We start from the raw sequence: 25837 nt of genomic DNA, 5'->3' as shown, positions 1-25837 counted from the left end.
CTTGTAACAATAAATTATATATACCTTCCTATAAAAATGTTACTACTTGTCTTTATAACTCTAAGGGAGCTACCATTTGATTTTTATGGGGGGGGGGGGGGGGGGGGGGGCTAGAATGAACTTTGAAAAAATAGGCAGCACAGGAGTTTTGAGTAAAAAAAAAGACAGGATAAGACACTTGCAAAAAAAAAGTCTGTACGACAATTTAGGTAACAAAAAGTCAGGATAAACTAAAAAAAAAAGGCAGGACCGAAAAGAGGGAAAAATAAAAAGGCAGGACAGAGATTACAGCTAAAAAAAATATGTAGGACAAAATTTTTCATCCTAGCCCCCATAAAAATCAAATGGTAGCTCCCTAACAGATATTCCTGGCTTTAGTTTTCTATGTTTCGTATACCGTTGTTTGTATTTTGATTGTTTTCTTTTTGTCCGGGTCATGGCATTGCCAGCTTTGTTCGACTTTCGCGATTCCTCTACGTCATTTTGGTCTCTTTTGGAGAGTCTTCTCATTAGCAATCTTACCACATCCTATTTATATAAGGAAAACACACGGTATAACATGTTTTACATGCATTTTCAAAACATACGGTTTACGGACGTTACGAGTTTCGTGACGTCTGTTTACGAACAGGCGTTTAATGACCGTTATTATATCTGATGTACGCATGCTTGCTTAAACATTTATATTACATGCGCAAAACTTATGTTTACAGACATTTTAAGTTAAGGTACGATAACATATCTTGCACTGTTTGGTAAACCTATGTAGTAATACGAATCGTTTAGTTTTAGTTTAGTTTTTATTCATACGTGCACACAAAAGTTTGTATAATTTTGCTCACGTTTTAGGTTGTTTTGTAACTATGTGTTATAAAAAAGTAAAATAACAAAATTACCGAACTCCGAGGAAAATTCAAAACGGAATATCAGTAATTATAAATGGCAAAATCAAAAGTTCAAACGCATCCAACGAACGGATAACAAGTCAACTGTCATATTCCTGACTTGGTACAGGCATATTCTTGTGTAGAAACTATGTAACTATGTGCTATCGTATCGTTTTATTGGTTTGTTTTTTACTTTTTTTTTTCCTTTGTACATCCTGCAATGCTTTTGCTGCCATTGCTTTTTGTAAAGCTCCCGTCGAGTCATAAATAATTAATTTCCACTTAATTGTCTAAATACCGAGCAGAAAAGGATTTTCAATAACTGTGAAAAAAAATTACAATTTCTTCAAAAGCTTGAAGTGTCCTCGTTCCAATTTCTAATTGATTTCTAAGAACTATAATCGAAAAATTTGTCAATTACTGGATTAAAGCTGACATTTAAGAAAGAAAATGTTGTTTACTCATGAAATTCGGAAGACAACCCACCTAACGAGCGTCAAATTACCAATAGAAGACAACAAAGCTTGCTAGCCATTGCAGACGACAACTCAATAAAGTATTCATTTACAAGTGTCAAATTTTGATGATTTCGCTTTATTTGTTTCCATCTTTAGGAAAGTAGAAATTCAAATTTGTATTGAAAGCATTTATAGTTTATTCATTTTCTTATTGAATTTTACAAATATGGCGACTGTCATACCATCGGTATTGTTTGAATGCGTTTGAATCTGCATAATAAAAGAACTAGAACAGATAACCTGTGGTACATTATTTAACACGGAATAAATTAAACGCATCAAAACAAGTTATTTTGTATAATGTTTGAATTCCTTATTAGTAATAATGATTTTCTAAGCACGTACCTCCAATGAGAGAAAATTTCTTAAAATTAAAATTCTGAGAGCAAAATCACGAAGGCGTTTAAAATAATGATAAATTTTGTAGAAGAGATTTGTTTCTAAGTAAAAGATGCAGCAAAATGTTAAATTTTAATCATAGCTCTATTAGTCGTGCACATCATCGATTTTCACTTATTAAAGATAAATGACATAATGATTATCATAAAAGAAAATTTGACCTTTAAACGAAGTTAATGATGAATAGTGCATAAAAAAAGTAATTTCTCTCTCTCTCTCTCTCTCTCTCTCTCTCTCTCTCTCTCTCTCTCTCTCTCTCTCTCTCTCTTTTTTTTTTCTTGATCTGGTAAAATGTCATTCTTTAACTAACTTTCATCATCCCCTGTGATGGTCTTAAAGTTTTGTTATACAGTTTTGATATTAGCGGTCGTAATAGGAAAATATTGATATTTGTCGTCAAAGCCAATCAGTTACATGTATGTTCATTATCGTTTACGCTGACATGCGTATTTTCAAATACCTTAGTAGCAGTTTTCTTTGCACCTTACTAGACTTATAGTGAAATAAATACCATGCTTTAGCCAGGCTGAGATGCAAGGTATAGCAACGTATGTTAATTGTAATAATTAGTTGTTAGGATTAATTAACGAATCAACAAAAAGGCAGATAGTCAAAATTATTATATAAACAGCTGGTGGATACAAAACCGTGATAACATTTGTCAGAAACTTACAACTGCTGCAAAATATATTTCCTATTCATATGAGACTTTATCATTTAATAGTCATATTTCAAAATGTCGGCAAAAAACATTTTGTATTTCCTCTTCAGTAACGACCGTCAAATAAATGTTATATTACAATATTTGATAAGGCTATGATTCAGTGCCTATTGACCCAGCGTTTCTATAAATTTATCAGCTAGTCATTTATTGGTCTCAAGTTGGCTTCAAATAAAGTTTATTCTATCTTCAATCATGATATATAATTGAATATAAGAAGTCCCAGTGGTTTTCTGAAATAATTGTACGCCAGATTACACGGATTGTTTAGCCTTTAGAAAGACGTATTTGGCACTGTAAACAAAGTATAGAACGAAGTGATGAAAACTTGACCGGAATGACCAGTGATATCCGAGGGGAAATTCCCCTTTATTGTGTTTCGTCGAGTTTGAAACTGAATCAATATCAAGACATATGAAATGTACAATTGTTTTGATTGTTTTAACATTCCATTTAAGGTCTAGGCAATGTGGTAATACTCTAACCAAACACCGTCGATCTTGGTTTTCCATAAAGGAATAGAAGGCGTTATTCGAGTAAAATGTCATTCGAATATTTATACAAATTTAAAACCCGTAAAAGAAGTTAGTGTCAATATCATTGATAAGTCGCATTCTAAATGTTTATTTTGGTATTTTTGTTGTGGGTTGCCGTCTCTTTTTTTCATGCATGCAACAGTTCTTGCAGCTTTACCAAAATTCACCGTATCTCAGCTTCATGTACATGTGAAGTATTTTGAAGTTTCGATAATATTAAGTTATATTTTTACGATATGAATACATGTATAAACAGATGGTTAAATATTTACAGTATAGTTGTTTTGGTGGTTTTGCTCTTTTTCAGTATCTATGGCATCAAAAAAATAAACAGATACAAACTAATATCTATGTTTCAACCATATATGTCTTTTTAACTAGAGATAAAAGGGAGGAAAGTTTTACCAAAAGGCAAAGAAGACAAAAGAAGAAAGATAGATAGAAAACAGACAACACCAAAATATAAAAAGACAAACAGTCAAGCTGCAATCTACAAAACGCTACTCAGTTATACTAAATATGGAGAAATACGCATGAAACAATATAAGGTTTATTAGGTATCAACACTTACAATACGGACTGTATCATGAGTGAAACAAAGACAGAAGAAAGTACACGTACAAAAGTGTACGTCTTTTCATAATGTGATGAATACAGATATTTAACCCTTCAAAATTATGGATTTTACGATCACTTTTGGAAAAACGTCGATCTGTTACACTGACTGTTTTTACTTATTTGGTATTTGACAGTACGCACTCTTTACGGTAACCAGTACCCGCCAAAATAGTGAGCCAATCGAAACAAGAGAGCTTTAAATATCGATCTATGCATGTTTTCTCCTAGATCATGTTGATACATGACATGTATAGAAGTTTCGAAAACACGAAATATAAAGTGAATTAATACAAGCATCATCAAAATTTTCTTTAAATTATTTTTGGCGTCCAAGTATAATTAAAAAAAAAATATTTATGCTGATTTCGCCATTTTAATTTTGTTTTTTTATTGGTGTTGGTTGCAAAAATCGACAACAACCCATACGTGAGCTTCAATTGATAACACTACTGAAGAATCAACCAAAATAAAAAGGACAACAATAAAAAAAAAAAAAATTTTGTGCACGCAAGTTTTCTCAGTAAAAAAACTATCACTAGTCTTTAAGGGGAACTTTTTATACATAGCTATATGACTACAAAGATTTACGACCGTCGTCTGATTCTTTAGTATACATAAAGTAAGTAATAAATGTTAGATAATAGACGAAAATAAAATAATCAGTAAAAGCATATGAAGCTCACTGGAATAATTAAGTCGTGGAATCGTGTGCGACTATAGGTTCTATATATATATGGTTTGTTCCATTGAGGGTAATATTGATATTACAAGGAAGGGCCGAGAACAACATTACAAATTTATGGCATATTAATTACTTATGTTGAATTTTACATTTTAGTTTCTGGCATATATTTTATGCATTTAATTCAGGATTAAGGAAGATTTATGGGTTTTGTTCATTGTTGAAGGCCATACGGTGACTTATTATTGCTTAAATTCACGTTATTTCAAATGTGTTGGATTGTTCTCTAACTAACAATCATCTTGCATCTCCTTATTTATATCAAGGAACATGCATGGTACCTTTTTTAATATTTTTTGTTTTCTTTTTATCTCATATTTTTGTTAGCTCATCTGGCCCGAAGGGCCAACTGAGCTTTTCGCATCATTTTGCGTCCGGCGCCGTCGTCTGTCGTCGTTAACTTTTACAAAAATCTTCTCCTCTGAAACTACTGGGCCAAATTAAACCAAACTTGGACACAATCATAATTGGGGTATCTAGTTTAAAAAATGTGTCCGGTGACCCCGCCAACCAACCAAGATGGCAGCCATGGCTAGAAATAGAACATAGGGGTAAAATGTAGATTTTGGCTTATATCTCTGAAACCAAAGCATTTAGAGCAAATCTGACATTGGGTAATATTGTTTATCCTGATTTAGTAATTTCTCGCAATTTGATTGGCTGATATTGTCCTAATAAATTTCAGTACAACTTTTTATTACGTCAATTGGAATTATCTCCCTTATTTAATACGTCAAAATTTAAAAAAAAAAATGAGTTGCTTTATAGTCCTTATATTTTTAATTTTTCAGTTTAAGAATAAATATCTAAAATATATTTGGTTGTTATTGTCCAGATATTGAATTTGAATGTAATAACATGTAATACAAGCATTAGCCTTTCAAAAAGGGCTAGTCGACTCTTAGCTGATGAAAATGGAAAGTGCTCTCGCTTTGTAGATTTATTCATTTACTAGAATAGCCACGTGCATCCATCAACAAATTTTACCACACACGTGAGGTGACACGTTATAAAGTAGTATATATCGTTTAACGTTATCGTTTACGAAACTCCAGAAGATTCGACTATTTATAGATAAAAGTTACCTGTGTACCAATATCATAAATATGCATGATTAATGACCATGCAAAATCTAATTGCTAAAATAGAGAGGACAAATCCGATACTCTACGGGATTGAAGGACATTTACTAGGTTTGGATTGTCCTAACCAATCAATAAACTTTGATTATTCACGTCTCGTAATATCTTCCAATCAGGTAGCAAGAAAAATTCACGCACTGACTGTCCATCGTTCAATTCTTAATATCGACTCCTGGGAGTCGATAATAACAAAATCAGGATAAATTCGTTACACAGTGTTTAATTGTCCTAATACAGAATTTATCGGGTCAATAAAATTCATATCGGGTTTGGCTTCGCCTCACCCGATATGAATTTTATTGATCCGATAAATTCTCGTATTAGGACAATTGCACACTGTGTAACTAATATTATCAGGTCAAGATCTATCTGCTCTGAAATTTTCAGATGAATCGGAGAACCCGTAGTTGGGTTGCTGCCCCTTGGTAATTTTAAGGAAATTTTACCATTTTTGGTTATTAACTTGAATATTATAGATAGAGGTAAACTATGAACAACAATCATGTTCAGCAAAGTAAGATCTACAAACAAGTCAACATGATCAAAATGATCAATTGACCCCTTAAGGAGTTATTGCCCTTTATAGTCAATTTTTAACAATTTTTCGTAAATTTTGTAATCTTTTACAAAATTCTTCTCCTCTGAAACTACTAAGGCAAATTTAAACAAACTTGTCCACAATCATCATTAGGGTATGTAGTTTTAAAAATGTGTCCGTTGACCCGGTCAGCCAACCAAGGTGGCCGCCATTGCTAAAAATAGAACATAGGGGTAAACTATAGATTTTGGCTAATAACTCTGAAACCAAAGCCTTTAGCGCAAATCTGACATCGGTTAAAAATGTTTATCAAGTCAAGATTTATCTGCCCTGAAATTTTAAGATGAATCGGACAACCCGTTGTTGGGTTGCTACCCCTTAATTGGTAATTTTAAGGAAATTTTGCCGTTTTTGGTTATTATCTTGAATATTATTATAGTTAGAGATAAACTGTAAACAGCAATAAAGTTCAGCAAAGTAAGAATTACAAATAAGTCAAATGACCAAAATGGTCAGTTGAACCCTTCAGGAGTTATTGCCCTTTATAGTCAATTTTACCAATTTTTATTAAATTTTTGTAATCTTTTAAGACAAAATGTAACCAAACTTGTCCACAATCATCATAAGAGTATTTAGTTTAAAAAATTTGTCCGATGACCCTGCAGTTTTTTGCTTATATCTCTGAAACTGAAGCATTTAAAGCAAAACTGACTGGTGGCAAAAATGTTTATCAGATTTAGATATATCTGCCCTGAAATTTCGGACAAATCCGACAAGTTGTTGGGTTGCTGCCCATGAGTTTGCAGTTTTGTAGTTTTTTGCTATTATCTTAGATATTGTTATATATATCTAATGATATCTTATACATGTACTATAAATTATGATTTTAACCTTATTTTACATGATTTCCAAAGCATCAGTAAATGCTGGTGAGCGACACTGGCTCTTTAGAGCCTCTAGTTTGGCTTTACAAAGAACTGAACACCAATAGCTTATTGGGTTTTGAAAACTAGCATTGACTTCTCCAACCTGCAGTTAAAACCATGCTAAAAAGAGGCGAACATGTGTAAATTTGTTCTCGTTCTGAATATGCATGACATCCTTGCCGCTGGGAAAATAAGCAAACAAAAGAATAAATCTATCATTCAACAACGGGACACACTATCGTCGTATTCCATTACCAGATAGTCCATAGGTAAAACAAGGTTAAATCGAATATGTTCCTTGACCAGTTGGTGAGCTTCCATAGAAGTTATTTTAACTTTCATCTAGAAATTGACAGTGACAGTATTTCGATTTAAAACCAAATTTAACGACCAAAGATACAACTCATTTTCCCATTTTGAACTTTCCCATTTTATAATATGTAACTACATCACGGCTGCACCTGCATATGAATTATATTCTGTTTCTAATAAGGATGTCACTGGTACAGAATTGCTGCCTACAAGAAAGCCATTGGACCAAGGATTCTGTATAGAGAAATTGAAGTTATTTTTAACAGTTGCGCAGTCGCCATCTTGATTTGGCTAACCTTGATTGAATATCCGTGACACCAATGGCCTTGACATTTTTCAAAACATGTTTTTCTTAAAAAAAAACTGTATAGTAAAGGTATTTGCTAAATCATCAAAAATTCAACACAGCTCTCTAGCGTTTAATTTAAATTTAACGAACTCTTTATAAAGAACGAGATTTAATACTGTTATCTTTGCAGTTTGATGAGAGTACACGTACTTCATCATTAGGGAGACAATTTTATTACTTTAATTGAAATTTTGAAGTTGACATTTGAGAATTATAAAATGTATTATAATTTTGATGAAGTTTAGGAGTGTTCGGAATGAAATTATACGGTGTATCAAAATGCCTCAAAATATTTATATAACATATTGGAGATATGTGAAGCCTATGAGGCTGTTAGCAGTTCAAAGTGAGCATCAAATATCAAATACATATTAGTTTATAAATCAATGGCATAGTATTTGTCTAGTAGCCTTATATTGCTAATTTGAAATTAAATATCAACATACACGTTTATTGTCTCCGGTGCTAATAATAAAGGGCTAACAATATAAAGCAATGTCACGGACTATCCATTATAGATTATTCGACTGATACAGTTTATGTCGAAAGGCCATATCATGTACCTTATGGGGGATCATCGGTAATTTCCTATTCCCATTAGTCATTAACGTTCTTTTGATGTCAGGTTTATGAAACGAATGAATTCACCGGACGACTCAAACTATTTGTCTTGACTGTATATGTGTTTACATAGCTATAGTGTTCATTATTCTCTAGTAATGTTTAAATTCTTCAGTGTATATTAACTAAACGTTAAATTATTTAAAGTTCAATCCAGCATATTTTAGGACGAATTATCCTTCACCTCTTATATATACATTTAAAAAAAAAACGCAAAACATAATATGTTTACATAATATAATGTCAAGATATGGCATGAAACTGTATTGGGGTAGTTTTGATTTAAAGACTTAACACCCAAGTATATCAAGATTAAGAGTAGTACATTGTATCTGCGTACCCCTACGGAGTATATAAGATATCTCCCGGGTTTTTGTTGGAATTTGAGTTGCTCAGTCTTAAGTTTTCTATGTTGTGTTATTTAGAGCACTAATTGCCTTTCGTCGTTTTTCCTTTTTGCCACGGAGTTGTCAGTTTGTCTTCGATCTTTACTTTGGAATATTTCTTTGTTATCCTCACTACTCTGATAAATCAATTAACTGATAAATATTATTGTTTTTAATTGGGAGAATAGCTTATATCTAGCACCATGAATACTTTAGACATATCTACGACATTTGAATTCTAGTTTACTTGACTTTTTGAAATGTTGAAAATACTTACCATTCAGGTGATATTTGGAAACAGGTGTGCATCTTTACAAAGCACGTTCAGTTTCCGCCAAGGTATAAGGACCAAGCCGATTTAGTTACTCTTGACATGCGTCTGTCGGATATAGTGCAACGTCTTTTAAAAGAGAGTGAGATAAATATATCTCGTGTCGTTTAAAAAAGATTTAAAAAGTGGATATTTGCGCACACTCGCACACTATTTAATATAGCAGTCTCCTTTGAAATTCATTATGTTTGCTTGGATACACGAGAACACAGTCAAACTAGACAAAACATAACTTATTCAGGCCTACGGACATGTTTTACATTTGGCTTTTTGCCTATGAAAGAATCATTTTCATAACAGCGTAGACAACCGCAATAATTATGTAGATAATAATACTGAACCATTTACCTTTAACTTGTTTGTCATCGGCTATCGATAACAGTCATTTTAGGCCTTCCAGTGGGGGGATTTAAATAGAACAATCGAGTAAAGTACATGCAGGTGCACGAGAAGAAAAACAGAAAGTTTAAGTACTCAACATTGAAATCAAATCACAAGGTTTAATCCTCTGCTGGCTATTAATATTATTTGATTTAGGCGTTTAGAATCTTTGACGAGCCCACCGTTTAAATGTCTATTACACAAACGATAGGACAAATAGTCGTTACAGACGAACATTCACCAAATTGACCCAGTCAATTCATAACCTGAGCGCAGCAAGAAATGGGCATGTCTACGCTGTTATAAAACTGATTCTACATGTTTGTACTGTTCTGTATTTCCTTGTCTTGTCTTCTTGTTTTATGTGTTTTTGTTGTTCAACTGCTTTGGGGAACCTGGAGCTATGCAATTGATTAAATAAACAATATTTGAGTCTTTTGATACGGAATTTTGTTTTTATCTAACATAGTATCGCTGTAAAATTTCCATATTTTACTATATCATTTCAAATAAAAGAAAGTCGTAAAATGGTACTCATTCATTAAATATCATTTGCTTTGTATTTGAACACAACTGAATGGAAAACGATTTGAATAGCAGATTATTAGTATGTTGATATCGTTCAAGAATACTATCTGCTGTGGTCGTTGATATTATAGGTTAATGTGTTTTATTAAAAAACTTAAGTTGGTATCTCATATAACAATGAATTATTCAAAATTTTATATCATTTGACATTTCATAATTTTCACCATTACATACATTCTGTAAAGATGTCAATATCTATAAATAATCATTTAATATGCCGTGTAGGATTTATTGAATTTTAAAGTCAAGCTTTATAAGATTGATAATAATGAGATTTTTTTTTAATATCATTTAGATTGATAAAACCTTAATTGAACTACATTTAAAGTTCAAGAACACATATAATGAGCCGCGCAATACCACTGTCCAGAATTATAACCTTATAAGAGACATACAATACCATAGTGTTAAAAGAGGGACGAAAGATACCAAAGGGACAGTCAAACTTATAAATCTAAAATAAACGGACAACGCCATGGCTAAAAATAAAAAAGACAAACAGACAAACAATAGTACACATGACACAACATAGAAAACTAAAGAATAAACAACACGAACCCCACCAAAAACTAGGGGTGATCTCAGGTGCTCCGGAAGGGTAAGCAGATCCTGCTCCACATGTGGCACCCGTCGTGTTGCTTAAGTGATAACAAATCCGGTAAATAGTCTAATTCGGTTGGTCACATTCATGAAAGGGAAGGGGATTGTAGTTACGACGTAAGGAACATATCCGATATCATTTGTGAAACGGTTATTCCGTAACGGTCAACCAACTCGTGAAGGCGTCTGTAAAATTTACGAAGGGATGATTTCAACTTCAGCATTTGGAACTCTTGGTTTAATAGCTTCCTTGTGAGCAACAACCCTCTATCAAGAAAATCATGATAGGAAATGCAAGCACGGGAATATCGTATCAATTGGGAGATATATACCCCGTATGCAGGTGCTGCTGGAATGTTGCTACTTTGAAATGGAAAGTTCACAATTGGAAAGCTGAAATCATCTCTTTTGTCGTAAAGTTTTGTTTTCAACCGACCCTCATTGTCAATTTCTAGATGTAAGTCAAGATATGAGACTGATTTTACTGTATCTGTAGTATCCTTTATCTCTAGTTCGATGGGATATATGCGTTCCACATTGTCACCAAATTTTGAATTATTTAGTGAAAGAACATCATCTATATAGCGGAAAGTAGAGTTAAAGGATATTGCTTACTTCTTATCTTTCTTCCTAAGAAGTTAACGGTCTCATGGTATTCGTATATCCCTTTATTTACAAACATATTCCATTGGTGGCCTTTGGCTATTTCCTGCTTTTTGGCCGTGTTGTTGTCTCTTTGACACATTCCCCATTTTCATTCTCAATTCTATTTAAATAATTCGAAGGAGCACACATCAATGGTCTGGGACCTTTCGTCAGAGTATATTGTTGTTTTTGTATGCAATTGTGAATAATTCTCCTTATTCTTTTATATCTTTTGGGGATCAATATTTGTTTTTTGTCGGAACGACTCTGTAACATATTCAAACTTGACCAGTTACAGCAGTAAACTCATAAAGGAATGCCATGGATTACACATTTTTTTTTACAGTAATACTAACTAAGTTGAAGAAATTCTGGAAGTGGAATCCATAGACCAAAGTTGAACAATATGAAATTTGTAAATGCAAAGGGACAATATAAGAGGGACTAAATATGTTTATTTCACTTTGAACTTTTATAAATTTTGGGGCACTTCAATACTTAATTGATAGGGGGTGCCGCTGGGGTTCCATAACCCCACCCTTTTCATATAATTCATATTTAAAATGTATACCTTTTCATCTTTTGCGTAGATTCAAATGTAACCTTTTTCCATAGTGTTTGGTTTTCATGTGGTGTGTAATGTACGAATGGAATACCAAAGTGTCAAAAGAGAAAAATTGGTTGATAAAAACACAACTGAGAACACCAAGAAAGATGACAGTGAAGAAGCTAAAGGCCTAGTCATACATTTCTGAGTTTTCCCGACCTATTCACATATTTTAAAGCCTGAAAAGGTGACCTATTCGAGCGGCACGTCCTATCATCTTGTAAATAGGAAGTGGCCCCCGAGCAAATGACACTTTATAATTGCATGCGTACGAAGCGCTTATATGATTCCAACCCTCACCAGGATCGTTGGATTTTTTTTACAATTTACGTCATCATTTTAGTATTCCTTTAGATTATTATGCTGATCAAGGTATTTCCTTATATTGGACCAATGGTTTCAGAGAAGATACTCTTTGAAACCAGTGTACGATACACATAAATGGAAGCATTACATTGACGTGGCTTACTACACAAATAATACTGCTTATAATATTAATTTAATCATGTACACACACCTAGTCTCGTTCAATTTAAAATTCATGCGATTCCCTCAGTTTTTTGTGTCACCTTGATTTGTCTCATTTTAATTGATGCAAGACATTTGAACATCTGGTAAATACTGTCACCTTAATTAACATAATATTCTAGAGGCAGTCACAATTAAATACGAGAAGATTGATGTACAATGTTATAGTTAATAAATAAATATACTGAGCACTCCCTGTTAAACAATCACCGAGGTCTACAGCCTTTGCAATATGAGCAATCCCTGTACCACTAAGGCAACCGTCTGCTACTCACATACGGTAATGGAATTATTAAAAAAACAAAAGAGGATGGCTCTGGCCGGAGCATATTGAACAACTTATTTTGTCATCTGTGACACAGATATTCAAGAACAGGTACCGAAAACGTTCTGTGTTTTACATGTAAAATGCATTTAATTTTTTGTTGCAGAAAATACTCAATTTCTTACCCGCATCTCTTATTTATCTATGTGCATTATTCATCTGTCACGGGACGTAATGTCAACCACAACCAATCAATCTATCATTCACTCAACCAACTTAATCAGAAATATACAAATATCACGAAAACACTTTTTTCATTTTGATAAACTACTTCATAACCACTATAACACCATGATAATTTTTTTGAAAGTAAAAGGCAGAGAGCAACTCGTATGTAAACCCTGAAACCAAATTTCAGAAATCCTTTTTATGTAGTTCCTGAGAAAGATGCGACGAAAATATTCATGGGACAGACAGACAAAGGTAAAATAGTATACTCTCACTTTTTTTAAAGTGGGGTATACAATAGTATTGTATGTTATACATGAATTTTACAAATAAAATACATAAAAGTCAACAGTCATGGCTAAAAATAAAAAAAAAGAAGAGAAATAACAATCTAAATTTTCATTTAATGCCTAAAATACTTTTCGTACATAACATCCCTAAAGAAAAGTTTATGAAACTTCAACAATTTGTTTAAATTAATGTCTGAATATTTATTAAAAAATCTGACAAACCAACAACTGTCATAATGTTTCCAACCATGTTATAAATTTAAGCACCTGAAATAAATATATAAAAAGGAAACAAACAAAAAATAAACCTAATAAGAAGAAAATAGTAGGTTTATAATAATATAGTATGGCACATTTCGCTATAAAATACAACCTTTTTTATTAGTTTTTCTGTTGGTTTTTGTTTAAAAAAATGCATTTTAAAATCCTGACAATTATATTTCATTACTGGTCTAATTAAGGAAATTATTGAACTTCTATATATTCATATCAAAATTAGTTTTCCATTTTTAATTTTAATTATAAAAAACAAAGGTCTCATAAATGTTGAGAATGTATATATAAATGTATATGTGTTATATACTTCAACAAAATATAAGTTCTTCAACGATACACTTACATAAAATTCATAAATATACAAGTCTTTATAAAACCAGTAGCAACTGTATTTGGTTTTATTTTCTCTAAAAACTTTTGTTGTTGTTGTTATTTGTCTTTCATGCTTTTGGTCTCAATTTTGTCAAATGAAGGCTTATTTCTAAAATATTTTTCAAATGGTTATCACATATCAAAACATCTGAGTGACACTGGAATCCCTTCAACTATTTAAAAGATTTGTGTTCTTTTATGAACTATTGAGGTTGAGATAAATACCAATGAATGGTTTCTTGTAAAATGTTAATCCATAGCAGAACGATATTACAGTGAAACCCGTTTAAACCGAACCTCTTCAGGACTTAAGATTATGTATACGGTTTTGGCCGATGTTCGGTTTTATCAGGTTCGCAATGCATACAATTTGAAATGACAGTGCTTTAGAACATGTTTGGTATATACAGGATTCGGTTTTGTCAGGTTGCACTGTATATTTGTAAACATATTATAAAAACACCTTTTGATATTGAATAATGTAAGAACTTAAAAACGCAACACCAAGTAACCATAATCTATCACAATACTCATTCTGGGATAATGATCATTTTGTAAAGTGAGGTCAAATATTTGTTTTTTTGACAAACCTTCTTACTCCATATATTTGACATTAATGTTTTAAATGTGCAATTTGAAATGAAAAGGGAACAATTTATGATTTTACCTTTAACCTACAAAAGGAGCTTATGAATATTTATGTTTTGTACTTTACTCTGTATGTAAAAAGTAATGTATTTTGACCTAAAATGCTACATTGATAATATGGTATATTTAGATATAGAGCTAAAATAAAAACTTGTATGTATAAATTATATATAAAATTTGAATAAGCAAAGGTTAAAATCATATCAATATATCATTCTATAGGATAAGAAAGATAGAATTGAACTCCGACAAAAAGTCACAACTATCTGCTTGGTACTTTTGTTTTAACATGTTTAATGAAAAAGAGCATATTCTTGAACTAATTTCTTTTGATCCATTTTATTGTATAAGAAAATTGCTCATTAGCCTTGATATGCCGAATTTATCAAATGTTAACAATATGAGGGACGTATTCCTTGGTACCATGTATCCAGTTGTGTACCAAGCTACTTTGAGAGAATGTTTCCTAACAATATCATTATCACTTAAAATTTGGTCTACAAAGATATTACATACAAAAAATTAAAGAAAAATACAATCTTCCTTAAAAAGCAGGATTGTGACTTTTTGTCTATGGATTTTTGTCCTATGACTTTCTGTCCTACATTTACTTTTAATCACAGACTATTAATACAAGTCGAGTATATTGTTATTTTGTAAAACATTTCTGTCATAAAAGAAAATAGAATAAAATCTTTATATTATAAAATATATAAGTTTTAAAATTATGCTTTTCAAGTGATATAATTTGTCTACCGTATTATATACTGATATCTTTGAGCTACTGTTTGCCTGATCAGTATTGATAAGTTAAAACAAAACTATACTGAATCTGATAATAATTCGGGAGTCTATTTTGTTCACCTCTGATGATCTCTGATGTCTAATTAGTGTTTGTAGTTACATTAGCCATCTTAAAAGACTTGCAAATGCCCTCTTTCGAAATCCAAAAGATGAAATATAAAAAAATATAAATGCATAAAACTACTTGCTAAAAATGCATACTGTGTATGTCAGTTATATAATATGTCATGTAAAAGCTTAACAATGGTTGAAAATATGTTTAAAACATTTCAAAATAAAAATAGTTAATATTATAGAAGAAAAAAAATAGCTACTACATAACATATCTTTCGCACATCTGTTTCCTAGGTTCGAATTGCAGTCATTTAAACAAACGTTTTCTACTTATCTAAAAACAAGAAATCCTTTTAAAATTTGATTATGCAAGTAAATTAATTAACAATAATCAAAAGTATAAATTATTTAAAAATGAAATGTAAATTATCATTAATCTTACTTAATAGATCCGGTAACTAATTGCACATTATATTGTGACAATTGGTTTCAAATTTATGATGCAAAACTTAACAGAAGACAAACCTCATTCAATTATAATTCTTTCTGAATCCAGATGTTAAGACTTGTAATGAAACATCATTAACGTTGTTACATACTACTAAGCGTTCTTAATTTGTATAATTAAACAAAAACTTCACTAACTGAGCAAAAAGGCTTCAGATAACATAATCTGTTACAACATAGTTCTCTGCAACATTTAAAATGTATTTTTATGAGTATTTGGCAACTTTGTATGGAACAGAAATTTTGAAAATTAACATTTCATGAGGTATTATACTAGCACCAATTCAAAAACCATCTTAACCAGCAACAATGATAAAAATTTGCAATATGTTTACATAATAGACAACAAATGCATATACAATTTACATTTTTATGCAAATCCGTACCAAATTGCACTTATTTACTGATTAAAATTTAAAACAAAACACGACTGAAAACCACATAAGTGTAACAATCATGTTAAGAAAATATGACATATAAACTGCCTGCTTGAAATAAGATGTAGATTAAAACATATCATTGGATTTTCATCTTCATAACTATATTTACTGTCTGCGAGTAATATAATTATGTAGATGTAAAATCTACTGTGGCTAATGCACACACTAAGCAGACTATTTTAACTACAACCAGAGCAAGATTTCGACAATGTATGCAAATTTAACAAATAGTAATTTAGCATATCATTAACACCTAATACTGATTACAAACTACTTCAGGATTTTCCTATTTTCCGTGTTTAACTCTTCTCATCTTACTCATATATAATAGTATTCAATAATGACAAAACAAAAACATATTCCTTATCAGAGTTGCATACAAGAAATTACCAAGTTCATTATTAAATATGCATATCAATACTGAATTATAATTTTAACTGGCAATCACTTAAACATGTAAAAACTTTAACAAAGTCATAACTCACTAATTCAATATAATAATAAGACTAGTTTAAATATATCATATATCCCTTATAACATAACATGGCATATCCAAAACTGCACTATTACTGCATGCTTCCATCTAAGGAGCTCCTGTGACTACTTCTTCCAGGGGAATTTCTACTGTCTCCCTGGATGGACCCTTGAATGGAACCTTGTGACGGTATTTTATCCATATGTGGAATCTTCTCTCCTAGAAGAAACTTTTCAACCTTGTCCACACATGCATCTTGGTAGTCATGAACCCACCTGCAATATGTAAAAATAATGGATTGAAATTTATTATCATATATGAATACACAAATAAATATAATTATAATTATAAAGTATTTATAATGTTTCATGTTGATTGAAGTTCTGCTAAAAATTGATATACTAGTATAGTAATTTCTTAAAATTGTCTTCAATAATCATAAGTCGAAGTCCACATTGCTACACTTTCTTCAATCAAATGTCCATTAATAACACCAACAATTAACAAATGTGCATAGAATGTTCTGAAAAGACAAAGATAATTTGATGATTATTTTTGTTTTCTATGCAACTGTGCAATCTGTACAGTCCCATTGTAAATTCGATTTTAATTAGAATCTTTAAACATCATATTATTTTGTTCTAGTGGTTTTCTTTACTGTTCACATGATAAGTTAGATATAACTTATTTGCTACTATTTTCAAACCGCGAAATGAATATCGCCGTTGTTGGAAAGAATCCTACAATGGAATCATTTTTACTGGCAGATTCACGTTTGTTAAAAATATCAGAATTACCATTGCTTTTTAAAGTTTACTGAGTTCTTCATTATGAATGATTTTAATCATGATTTGATACAAGATAGATTCTATACGAATAATAGTGATTAACAATTAATTAAATCGTATATTTTATAAAAGGCACACTTGCTTGACGATGTATTTTTGTTAAAATATGTAACATCTCGTCTCCTTTTCGTTTCTGACTTATCAAAATATTTCTTTGTTTTTCAGTTCATGATCACCAGAATCTAACTCGACTGTTGGTTGTGTCCGATTGCTAATAAAACTCATTATGGAATCTTGTACTAAATATATATCTAATTTTCTGTTGTGTTGGTGGTCTTTTCGTTTTATTTTCTATCGGTCATGGTATTGCTAGCCGTTTGACGAATGATAGAGATAGGTAAATATTAACCCAATCAAATATTTTGTACGCAAGGAACCGCGTTTCGTATACAAATAAACTCATCATAGATACCAGGACTAAATTTAGTATATACGCCAGACGCGCATTTCGTCTACAAAAGACTCATCAGTGACGCTCGAATCCAAAAAAGTTAAAAAGATCAAATAAAGGATGAAACTGAAGAGCGTTGAGGACCAAAAGACTAGAATAGAAAGTAAAACATGTGATTTAAACATCTCTGAACTATGCTTATGCAAACAAAAATCTAACAAGGAGTTGAAAGAGGTCTTCAAATGCATAGATATTGACGAAATGACCCATGCTCAGTGGATAAAATGTAAATTCAAAATATCGTAATAGGCAGTTGACTGACCAACAGATCTGAAAATCTCTTACACGATACAATTCAACATAATAAAGATTACGACCAAATATAAACTCATTCCTTATTTATTTAGTAATAGAATTATCGTTAAGAAAATTCCATTCTGTTTGGATAGAATCAACAACCAAAGTTTCTTTAAACTTGAATGTGACTACTTGTTAGACCTGAAAAATTATTGCACAATACCACTCATGTTATGATCAAGATTATAAACTACCGACGATACCAGGCTTGAGATTTTAAACGCCTGTCTAATAAGTCTGGATACCACTCAAGTATTTAAAAAAAATTATACTAACCTGTTCAAACTGGTCAAACAATTGTTTGTTAGTGTTTTTCCATTTGTAAATTGGTTAATTCGAAAAAGTAACGTTAGAAAAATTACCCATTAACCACAACGTAAAGTTGAATGTAACAAACTTATTCACGTACTGTTATGAGTTGGCACTTCAACATGAAATGTTATTAAGACAAGTATACAAGAGTATTCCAACAGAGACTTGTGTATAGACTAAGCCTTACGAATAAACAGATAATGTAACATGTGTAAATAGTCCTTAAAAGGTGTTAACAAGACTAACGAACTTCAAGGACAATAATTAAAAGGTAAATCCTTCAAAACTTACAAAATTAGACGCTATCAATCAACAAGTTAACAAAAACTTACATTTCCTGACTTGATATAGGCATTTTCCGAAGAAACTGGTTGGATTGGTTAAACCTGGTTTTATAGCTATCTTTACTTCAAAGTTTCATGCCAGTTGCTTACAGTTCCGTTATTTGAGTTTGCAACTCAAACAAACATACGTTACAATAATGTAGATCCAGCAGCCAAAACACACACCGCAGACATACAACACAACTGACTAAAATATTTAAACCTACGTCATATTTATTTCGCAAACTCGCCAACAAAAACAAATATGGACTAGTTTTCATTAACCCCTTTTTTTCACGTGACTGTAATACCTCATATCTTTAACTTCGTGGTCAAATTACCCATAACCTAAGGTAAACGCATATTTACGATTTCTGTTTTTGTTCTACTTTTAGTCAATTTTCATCAACAGAAATACATGTAATTCACTAATCCAGTTTTAAAATTACATAATAGCGAGTTGATGAGCTATTGATGTGCAAATGTGTAGATACCGGCTTTGCCATAATCCGAGTGTTTTTTTTTTCTCACCTAAATGACTAGAATCAATCAATACTTTCTGCTGAATATACATGAAAAACGCTCTTCTTTATAATGAACACTCTGTTATATGTTTACCCTTTAAGATTTTTGCTATGTGATTGTCATATTTTATTCAACTTATGATAATTTGTTGTCCCTTTGGTGTTTTCTGTCATTTTATCAGTAAACATCAATTTACTCAGATATAAATAGTTAATTAAAGCCAAACTTGTATTACGTTCAAAACCTGTATTCATAACGTTTTTGCTATGTTATGTATGACAGTGAACCCATCTGTACATAGTGTACACTAATCATGCTAATGGTATTGAAACTGATTCGTAAAACTATTTTGTTCAGCACCTCATTCTAATTTTTGTTTTCCTCATTGCTAAAAATTATGCATTTTAAAGGAAGACGTGTATGTTTCAGGTATACATTGTTAAGAAGAGATTCAAGATTTTTATTATGAAACGAATCTATAACATGCTACATGTAAAACATCAACAATAACAAACATACACACCGGATTGTCACCAACCACATTCAAACTGTTTTAATGAACAATATTTTTAAAAAGGTAAGTAAACTCTTTTGATATTTTTCTGAATATATGTTTGCTTAAATCAAAATATCGAATTTAAATATAATTAAGGCAGGTAAGAGCGGTGCATTAAATTATCAATAAAAAGTCAAGCAATGATAATGTAAATTTTCATAAAATGGCAATAAACAATTGATTCATGTTATGTTTTTAAGCTTTATCGATATCACTATGTGATGGTTAATATTGATATTCTTCTTTGCATGGTATATCTTTGTACCTTTTTTAAAGTTACCAAAAAACTTTTCCACCTTTGTGGTGACCTGAACCATAAAACAATCAATCGCTCCTGAAACCACTACTGATACAATATAATATGTATCAACAAATGGCTATATAGAACTGATTTAGTATTCAATGGCACAGACCTTTTGTGTGTCAATCTTGCATGATAGCATCAAAGCATCACGAATAAAGAAAAATTATAAACACTGCAAACGTTTTAAACTCTTATAATCACGTTTCTGTTTTGAGATCATCTGTATAAGATATACGAGAATATTAGTACTGGATATATATCTTGCATGAACAGATCATTTCTAAATTTCTTTTAACCAACTTTATTTACAATTTGTATTTTCTATTAATCATGAGGCACTTTTCATCTAATTTCAATGCGTTTCAAACACTATACACAATGCTGTGGATTTGCTTATTTTCGTTGATACTGATCTTCCCGGTTTGAGGATAAATCATATTTCTGTAGTTATTTTATTTTGTGACTATGCTTATATCTGTATAAAAGTCGACAGAATTAAGTACTTTGTTGAACATTTGTATGCCAGGTCTACATCTTCAGCATTACCAACGAAATCCATGAAAATTGGTATTATAAACTCACAGTATGTACATGTATGTACACTAATCAATCTTCACTTTGATTTTTGTGACTTCGTAATTAATCACACAACACAATAAATACCAATAATACATTCCAATCAATACTCTTAAATAATTAATTTCTTAATATACTATTTACAAATGTACACATTCATTAACATTTAAAAATATTTACAAATATCTTAACAACAAGCAATGAAAGATAATCATTGGGTGTACTGTCTATATCCAATATCAAATAATTCTTCCACATTCTTTTACTAGGTAAATTCATTACAAAATAGCAGTTTGCTCTGTTTTACCAAACTTTACCAATAAAACGAAGAAAAGATTTGCAATGATGACTGGTCTTTGTAAAGAAAGAAATAATATGTAAAATGAAATACTACATACCTTGTATGTTATAAAAAAAGATGACCAACTGCTTACATATAATATGTAATTGTCAAATATACAAAACAACTAATTAAGTCATAAAGATTGACTGATTTGAGGTATATTATGCATTAGATCATTGTCAAATAACCCTGATTATTTGTATTATTAGGGACTAACTAAGAACATGTTTAGCCTATGAACGCAATAAATGTAAAAGATAATAAATAGATGAAGACCTGAAATAGGTTTATTTATATGTTTTGTTTATCAACTAAAAAATAAAAAAAAAATGTTTTATCTTCCATCTTTTAAGAACTAGAATTCTATTTATCATAAAATAAATGAAACATTTGTGACATGAACCTATTTCATGATAAACATATTCATGTTTCTTTTCTCTTATTCTTTAAAAAAAATATTGAATACTATTTTTAAACTCCAATTTAAGAATGGATTGAATGTATTGACGATTAACAAGCATACTTTTTTTTTTATCATAAAATCATTATATACATCAGCGACTTTAAACTTATTCATGATAAACAGTAAAAAAAAAGTTTATTTATAAACACTAATTCTTAATCCTTATTTCATGACAGATTTAGTCGATATAACAAATATAAAAAGATCATGTGGAATGATTGCCAATGAGACATCTCTTCACAAGAGACTGAATGGTGCAGAAACTATAAGTAACAGTACCAGCTTTAATTATGAGCAAATCCCATACCGAACAGCTATAAAAGGCCAGGAGAAGACAAATGTAAAACTATTAAATGAGAAAACTAATGGCCAGGTTAATGTCTGCACAAGGTATCTTTTGATTTTGTTTGTGCTGTTTTCTTTCTTTTACATTAAAATTAATCAACTTAAAAACATTAACCAGTGAGAAGCCTCGTCTTTGACCAGCCCATAGTACTTCATATGTCAACCTTGAATTAAAACAAACTCATTTCAAATTGGTCAACAATTTGAATAAAATGAACATCACTAAATTTCAATCAGCACTTTTCAAATGATAAAAAGTTACATTGATTGATTGGTTGTTGGTGTTTTAACAACACATTTTGGCTTTTTGGTGGCAATCATATTTTATTGGTGGAGGGAGCCAGAGTGTCTGGTGAAAACCACTGACCTTTGATAGGAAAAGTGAGTCCTAGTCAATTAAGATTGGAGTCGAGTGCACACGCACGAGCTGGGTTGGAACTCACAACCTCAGTGTTGACTGGTTAGTGATTACAGTAGTAAAAATACTTAGACCACTTGGCCACCCAGGCCCCAATAAAAAGTTACACATTTTTTTTTAAATAAACCTAGGTTACATAGCTACTTAAAATTTCGTCAAGTCAGAGGCCTAGGACTGTCATAGAGTTGAGTATGGACTGGTAATAGGTAGGCAGCACAAATAATTGGACTTTGTTGTAAAAAAGAACACAGAAAGAACATGACCCTTTCGCAAACAATTTAAACATTAAAGGGATGGAAAATGAGAAAATATTGGTTTGGGGGGCGAATTTTGTGCTTTAATTAAATTTACCAAAATTATTGTGTGCATTTATTATTGAGATTTTCCCAAAAATTGGACAAGAAAGTGCGGTTAATTATTGTGATTTCAGAAAAATCAACTTACAGATCTATGTTTTAGCTATTAAAATACTAGTTCTTATTATTGCCAAACTTGCCTTTTGGAAGTTAGGACTCCTTGGGTTTCTTCTACAATACAGGGTGAATTATTTTACCCCATATTTTCCACTTTTTTGTTCACCGAAGACTTCAATAGCTCAATAAAATTTATAACCAAAAATTTAAGCACATTCCAAATTTCTTTTTGCACAGTTTGGGACCCAAATAATGACAATGCTAATAAAAGGTAAAAGTCTGAATCTGTCTTTTCCATTATTTTTTTTTTTTAAATAAAATATCTTCAAAAGGAGTTCCATAACCCATCAATATTTGTAGTTTATTGTATTCCTTATTGTTTCATATTTGTTAGCCTAATTATCCTAGGAGCACTCCTTAATAATTGTTTCTTTTACAATCATACCTCTTCTTATTTCTATTAAAAGCGAGGTGAAAAGAAAATAATATTTTTTTCATGAAAAATACCACTCTACAAAAGAGTCTAAAAAATAGACTGTTTTGCAAACAAATAAGTTTTTACTAATAACATTGTTTATATACCCTGTTGATACACCTTGTCTGGCTACTTTTGGAGTTTGTGATTCTCTCAGGTTTTTTGTTACTTATATATATTTACTTACTTACTGCCCTTGTACGCCATTGTTTTTTTGTATTACCTTGTTATTATCTTCAAAATCTCTTTATGTTATTTGAACTTCAGTAAACTACTGTTGCCTAATTTCATTTATATAAAATATTAGAAAAGTCTTAATATTTAAATATCTACAAAATAACTAAATCAAACTGGATTGATTGCAAGGGATTTGAACAACACTCTGGGTACCCCAAAAAATAGTCTCAAGCTTGAGTCCCTGACTTTCAATTTAAGGTTCTGCTATTACACTGGCCTCAAACATCAGTGTATAGCTCCTACGAATGCCAGGCGTGGTAAAAAACATGTACGCTGCTAATACGCTAGTAATTTAGGATGCATTCAACCTGTCAATCATATGTGTATCTTGTGCGTACAAGAATCGTATCTAAGCATTTATCGGACATGCAAGTAATTTATGTTGGGGAATGCCTGGCGTTTGTCTAATGTAGATGGAATGCACGTTATGAAGGAAAAAAGTCTCTTGAATGTATTTGAGACGCGTCCCAATCGTTTCTTGGACGTTCTATTATGGGGTGTTTGTTACAAACACACCCGCATACGTTTTAGTTAAAGTCAAAAGATCTTGAAGCGTATACAATGTGCCCTAGACGTGTCTCAAACTTACCTGTAGCGTTTTCACGAGCTTGTAGCATATGTATTACGTGAGTACAGCTATACACTAGACAGACGCTTGAGCTAGATGAAAATTTTTATGCTGCATAAAAATTTCCTAGAGTTGTAGCGTTCACCAAGCATAAACCTTTGTATTGCGATGTACATCAAACTTATGCAACACGTGTCTACTGATTGATTACCATGCAACTAACGTATACCGACTTTGTCAATTTTCTCTGTACATTTGGTGCATGCCATTCTATACCCAAATGTGTGACGCCGGTATTACACAAGACACCAAATAGGGAATGTAACATTTGACAGTTAGATGCTAAGAAAACAGCAAAATCAATGCAAAAATTATTAAAAAAACTTGTGTTCAGCGTACAGTCTCAGTAAATTAAAAATTCTCCACTTGAGTACTTTCCCCTTTTCATTCCCTGTATTCACTTCATTAAAAATCATCAAACTTATATTGAAACATGGCACTGAAATTACCCTTAGTACACCGATATATTTTACAGTAAAGTCTATTATAAAAGTCTACATATATATACAACTGTATATCTAAAATTTATATAAATATGACTAATGGGTTAATTGAGCAAAGAAAGCATAAATAAATCTCTTACAAAATTCTACAATTGCACACTTCCCAACTTCAAACTATTAAACATTCAAAACATAGTAAATCTGATTCAACAAAATCACTATTCACAAACAGCCATCATTGTATAAACACAGGCACTTATTTAGAGTCATTCATACATAACAAAGTCAAAATATTTGTTGTGTGAACTTAGACAAAGCTTATAATAAAATAAACTTAGTACAACCAACATGTTTTAAACATGCAACTTAACACACCTATATTAAATATATATAACAATGTTAAATTTCAAACAGCATTTTAAAATGAAAAAAATCTATAATTAATACTGTACTATATTTCATGATGATAGGCTATAAAATTAAAATGTTTACAGTCATTCTTATCTTCTAGTGCTTTATGTGCATGAAACACTCATATGGTAGGATTAAAAACAACATTTCTCCTACAGGGATGGCAAACATGTTTTTATGGTATATAATATGTCCTTGTAGATATTTCTACACATATGCAAAAAAGAGCCAATTTTCAAATATGCTGTTTCAGAGAGAATCATGTAAAAATATTCCATCAATATGTTTCAACTATATTCTCCCATATTGAATTAAATAATCCAGTAGATCTCTCCTTGAAGCTTTTCTTGGTTGAAGTTTCACTGATGTTATCTAGGCTAGCAACAATATCTGTGTCAAACTTATCAAGCAGACATGGTGTTTTGCCATATACATATTCTATTTGTGTGGTTCTCTTTCCAACTTTTAGAAAGTTCTCAAGCTTTTGCATGCAGGCATCTTGATAGTCATGTACCCATCTACAGGCAAAAAGTGGACAGTTGTTAATTTGGGAAATAATGAAAAATAATATTCAGTTAACTCTAACAAAATTACAAATGCAGATAATTAAAACCTTATGAATATATTAGTCCTACACCATTCAAAATTATGTATGAAAATCTAATGATAGCTTGTGTCAGCACTAATGTTAAGAATTTCAATATTTTTGTTATGTTAAGGAATACAATGTCTTGT

At 31.2% G+C, this 25837-nt stretch overlaps 1 protein-coding gene across 6 annotated transcripts in view; it reads right to left on the bottom strand.

Annotated features, from left to right (window-relative positions):
* Positions 1-13252: 13252 nt before the first annotated feature.
* The window catches only part of LOC143075681 (NAD(+) hydrolase SARM1-like), a 33943-nt gene continuing 21358 nt past the window's right edge, over positions 13253-25837 (bottom strand). For 4 of the 6 annotated variants that reach the window (XM_076251213.1, XM_076251217.1, XM_076251216.1 and 1 more), the window contains exon 9: positions 19927-25620. In XM_076251213.1, the coding sequence (XP_076107328.1) occupies positions 25380-25620 (241 nt within the window). In that variant the 3' untranslated portion in view covers positions 19927-25379. Of the gene's footprint in view, positions 17010-19926; positions 25621-25837 lie in introns of those variants that run through there. The other 2 variants (XM_076251218.1, XM_076251219.1) reach the window with 1 other exon arrangement.

This window comes from Mytilus galloprovincialis, chromosome 5 (assembly GCF_965363235.1).
Source record: "Mytilus galloprovincialis chromosome 5, xbMytGall1.hap1.1, whole genome shotgun sequence".
In the NCBI taxonomy this organism is placed as follows: Eukaryota; Metazoa; Mollusca; class Bivalvia; order Mytilida; family Mytilidae; genus Mytilus; species Mytilus galloprovincialis.
This window is presented reverse-complemented; position numbering and strand designations above follow the sequence as displayed.